General features: G+C 39.1%; 1 protein-coding gene across 2 annotated transcripts in view; it reads left to right on the forward strand.

Annotated features, from left to right (window-relative positions):
- The window catches only part of LOC107656780 (serine/arginine repetitive matrix protein 2-like), a 13,641-nt gene that overhangs the window by 2,080 nt on the left and 6,561 nt on the right, over window positions 1-5,000 (forward strand). Inside the window, exons 2-5 of one of the 2 annotated variants that reach the window (XM_016444720.1) lie at window positions 2,240-2,357; window positions 2,933-3,125; window positions 3,232-3,302; window positions 3,447-5,000. The exon at window positions 3,447-5,000 is cut by the window's right edge and continues 915 nt beyond it. In XM_016444720.1, coding sequence (XP_016300206.1) covers window positions 2,330-2,357; window positions 2,933-3,125; window positions 3,232-3,302; window positions 3,447-5,000 — 1,846 coding nt within the window. In that variant the 5' untranslated portion in view covers window positions 2,240-2,329. The remainder of the gene's footprint in view (window positions 1-2,239; window positions 2,358-2,932; window positions 3,126-3,231; window positions 3,303-3,446) is intronic. The other variant, XM_016444721.1, reaches the window with a different exon arrangement.

A 5,000-nucleotide genomic window follows, 5' to 3' on the forward strand; every position in this document is an offset into this window, starting at 1 on the left:
CAGCCGCTCCAGCAATGGACGCAACCCGGAAAACTATCGGCATGGATTTTTGTCGATAACCGATAGTCCAGCAATCAACTATCGGTGCCGATTAATCGGCAAAACCGATACATCGGTCGACCTCTAGTGAGAATCAAAAGTGATTTGCCAGGCTGATGTTATTATTAGAGCCCGACCGATATGGGTTTTTTGGGACCGATACCGATATTAGGGAGTAAAAAAAAAAAGGCAGATACCGATATATCGGCAATGGAGCGCGCTCTGCTGGACAAACTAAGTAATTACACCATTTCCAGCATTTTATCTGCATTATATGTTCTGTAAAGAAAAATTTCATATCGGCGGCATATTCGCCGATACCGATATATCGGCGACAGGCTCATATCAGCCGATAATATCGGCAAAACGATATATCGGTCGGGCTCTATATAAACTTGGCGTAAATATGTGCGCACCGTACGGGTACTCTAGACCGTGCGTACGCACTCTTTTACTGGTGTAATAGCGAAGCCTATGATTTCAGACTCTTTTCCTTTCAATATACACATTTAGCTTAAATATTCTGCTCATTAATGGAGTTAAGCATTGACATTACTAGTGTTGTCACGGTACCAAAATTTCAGTATTCGGTACCAATACCAGTGAAAATCCATGGTTCTCGGTACATATATCGGTCGGGCTCTAGTTATTATGCAACAGCTCTGGGGCCTCGTGTATAAACGTTGCGTACGGCATAGAAATGTGCGTACGCAATTTTCCACATACATACTGGGATTTATTAAAAAAAAAACTTGGCGTAAATATGTGCGCACCGTACGGGTACTCTAGACCGTGCGTACGCACTCTTTTACTGGTGTAATAGCGAAGCCTATGATTTCAGACTCTTTTCCTTTCAATATACACATTTAGCTTAAATATTCTGCTCATTAATGGAGTTAAGCATTGACATTACTAGTGTTGTCACGGTACCAAAATTTCAGTATTCGGTACCAATACCAGTGACATCAATGAACGATGCGCACTTCGATATTGTGGCAGACACTGCTGGATTTGGTGGTCGAACGGTCCACTGGCAAGTTTAAATAGGTCCGACTATATTAGCCTACTGCACAACCAAGGCTGCACGGAGGTGTTTATTTCGCGAACATTCAGAACATTATGAAAATAGCATTGTGATTGAAGGATAGAATCTGAAGCAAACGATAAGATTTGCACGTTTCTTTTTTATAATATTTTGTCAGTGACGCTGAGTCAGGCAATTATGTACACTTATTTACACACACCCTATTTCTGATTCAACTATAGCCTATTTTAATATCCTAAAACATTTGATTTGTTTAAAACAATTATATACTGCTTTGGCCAGTGAAAAAGAAAGAGATCCACTCTATTCTAAAAAGATTCTCTGAGAAGTGTTTTATACAATGTTGTTTTTACATTCATTTTGATATATTTATTCGAAAACAAGACAAGGACAGTGAATGATTTTTAGCAATGTAATGTACCGTACAAATTGCATTTTTAGTCTGCATGTCATATTTTCTTAATGCCTTGTACCTTTGACGGTGTTAAACATGGTGTCACGTGGATGGGAATATGCATGGAAATGATATGCAGATGAGGTTATGCATAGTAAAACTAGGCGTTGTAAGCTCCATATATGGTGATTTTGGGGAGGAGATGCATGTACGCACAATCTTCCGCTGACAGGGATTTATAAAAGGATTTTTGCGCAGGTTCTGGCGTTTTATAAATCTGAACTTTTGTGCGTACGCCAAATCTAGTTTTTGTGCGTACGTACACTTTTAGGATGAAATCTATGGAAAGTTTTATACATGAGGCCCCTGCTGATTGAGTGCAAAGAAGCTCTATGTGCTCAGCCAAGTGTGTCAGATATTATGTAACTAGCCCATAAAACATACTTTTATGTCTTTATATAAGTTGCATTATAAGTATTTTTGTCTTTTCAGGGCTCAACATTAAGGTTTTTTGGCCCAGTCATTCAGATTTGTGCTTACAATATTTTCACTAGCTGTATTGCAATCACAATCACAAAGATTGTATCACAATCATTCTTGCAGAATCTCACTGCTTTTGTGACATAAAATTCACAACAACAATGTATCACAGAAAACAAAATGTTTGCATAAAATGTTTATGATCACCGCCATCCTTTTTTATTTGTGTGGTGTTGTTTGGTTGGTTTGTTGAATTTATATGTATTTGTTTTTCATTTCAGAGTGAAAACACAAGGTCAACACATTTTTTTGTCCGATTTACAGACTACAGAAATCATCACCAAAACTAAGATTGGGATTCAGTTTTTGAAATGGAGTGTGCAGTAAACACTGGTCCTGGTAAGTTACAAAGTCTTAGTCCTTTATATTGTCACAGTTTTTGCATTGTGCTTTAATCATGTTGAAAGTTGGTAATGGCACAGTGATTGTTGGTACAAGTGCTTTCAATGTTATCATATATTCAGACATTTTCAGAAGTGCCACATCAATTTATCTGACCGCTTGCTTCAGTATATAACTTCTTCCACATTTTTCTCACAGATAACGTAACTGATATTCCCAGTATATGTTATTAGATCTAAGTGGGATATTTGGGGTTCACACTGTTAACACCAACTGTTATTTAGTTATTGTTGGCCATTTGTAAGGTATAGCTATGTCTGCATTATAATTATGTAGCTTTTTTGTATAACTTTCTTATAACGGTTAGAAAACACTTCTTTCATGCCGTTTTCAGCTTATCCAAACTGATGCTTCCAAGACTCTCACAATCATTCTTGCAGAATCTCACTGCTTTCGTGACATAAAATTCACAACAACAACTCCTGCTTTTCCTCATGAAAGAAAACACTTCTTTCATGCCGTAGCTGTGTTCACATAAATTTGTTTGTAAACATTTTATGTTATCTCAACAGATGATGAGCCATCTGATACTGCTGTTGCGTATGAGGTCATTACTGTAAAGGATGGAAGTGAGACCCCAAAAAAGAAAAACAAGAAACATAAGAAACACAAAAGTAAGAAGAAACGTAAGAAGCGTAAGGGTGAAAAGGATAGTAGCTCTGAATCTGGAGTAGACTCAGATGGCGATTCCCAAACAAGAACAAGGTGAGAGTTTTAGTTGCTTGGCAACGCTAAGTGTTTTTTTATTTTAATTTTTCCTTGATGCTTTCAGTTTCTTTTAAATAAAAGCAAATATTTTCCTTTTTTACAGTGTGAATAAAGATGGCTCATCTAACCCTGAGGCTGATGATCATGCGAATGCCACAAAAAACTGTACAGAAGGTATGTTTGTGTTTTCTCAATTAACAGACAATCTAGCAAATTATTATTATATATGTATGCACAATTTGAAACCAATTTACTATGAGTTTTAATCTGAAATTTATAATTTGCCAAGTAAAAGCACAATTATATGTGTCTTTACAGACCTCGGTGATGTGGAAGCTGATGCCAAGGTTAAAAAGCAGAAACATCGTGTTGGGAAAAAGAAGAAAAAAAGAAGGCGGAAAGAGGAGGAAAAGCAGGAGAAAAAGTCCTCATCTCGCTCAAGATCGGCGAGTACCTCAGTGTCAGGGTCAGAATCAGAACCAGACTCCAAACAATCACAAAAATTGCAGGTAGCATCTTTAAAGGTGGACAGAAAGTCACCTATCAGTATCACTGCAGCTAAATTTCCAAAAGACAAATTTAAAGATAGCACACCTTTATTGGAAGATAAAAAGAGAGAAATGACTTCTGATCACACTGAAGAAGAAGAAAGTTTAAAATTAGGAGGGATACGAAAGATGTCTCCTGAGACTGCACATGCAATAATTGCAGAGAGGGACATAAAGGTGGAAGCTGTTGGCGAACATGAAAATTTTAGTAAAGCTCAAGAACTTCCTGATATTATCCCTAAGCAAGAGAATGTGCACAAAGAGCAAGCTGTGCAGAAGGACATCTCAAAGGAATCAAATGGGAATCAGAAAGAAAAGAAAAAACAGTCCCTCTCCAGGTCAAGGTCACGATCACTTTCAGACACTAAAGGGAAAAATTCCAAACACAGTCGCTCTAGAACTCCAAAGAAGTCATCTGGTAAATCAGAACGTCATAATGACAGATCATCTTCAAGGGACAGGTCTGTGTCTGCCTCTGGTGGGAAGGATCGAACAAAACGAAGAAGCTCTAGGTCTCCATCAAGATGGTCACCGTCTAAAGTAACAAAGAAAACTGGACGGAGGTCAAGGTCACTCTCTGGAAGAAGAGCATATTGCTCTGACTCGAGGTCCCGCACAAGGACCAAAAGATCCAGGACCAGGTCTCCACGACGGGGTCATCGTTCAAGATCTAGGTCAACTGGAAGACCAAGACATTCACGCTCAAGATCAAAACAATCTATTTCTCGGCGGAAGAATCGGCGCTCAAGATCACAGTCCAGATCTGTGCAGAGAGGAAGACACTCAAGGTCCCGCTCTCGAAAGAAGACACCTCCTCGAGCAAGGCGTTCCAGGTCTAGATCTGTCAGAAGAGCAAGGCGAACACGCTCAAGATCCATTTTGATCCTTAGACGTTCTAGATCCTGCTTGAAAAGAAACAGAAGATCGAAATCTGCTCACAGACGATCAGGTTCAAGAAGCCCAAGACGTCTAAGTAAGTCTCGGTCACCTCAACGCCCCAGGCCCTCTGAGTCCCGTTCTCCTGCAGCTCGTCAAAGGAGGTCAAAAACTAGGAGCCCTCATAGCACAAAGTCCGAGTCAGCATCTCCTCAACGATGTAAAAGATCAAAGTCACGGACATCTTCACATAATTCAAAGTCTGAATCCCCAATATTAAGAAGAACTAAAAAGCAAAAAGGTAAACGGTCAAGGTCAGTTTCTCAGAGACGCACATCAAGATCAAGATCCATTTCCAAGGAGCGACAGTCATCAGATAGAAGTATATCCCCTACCAAGAGAGCACACTCTAAATCTCCGACTAAAGAGGAAAAGTCCTTAAAGGATA

This window comes from Sinocyclocheilus anshuiensis, unplaced genomic scaffold (genome assembly GCF_001515605.1).
Source record: "Sinocyclocheilus anshuiensis isolate Anshui unplaced genomic scaffold, SAMN03320099.WGS_v1.1 scaffold1979, whole genome shotgun sequence".
NCBI lineage: Eukaryota > Metazoa > Chordata > Actinopteri > Cypriniformes > Cyprinidae > Sinocyclocheilus > Sinocyclocheilus anshuiensis.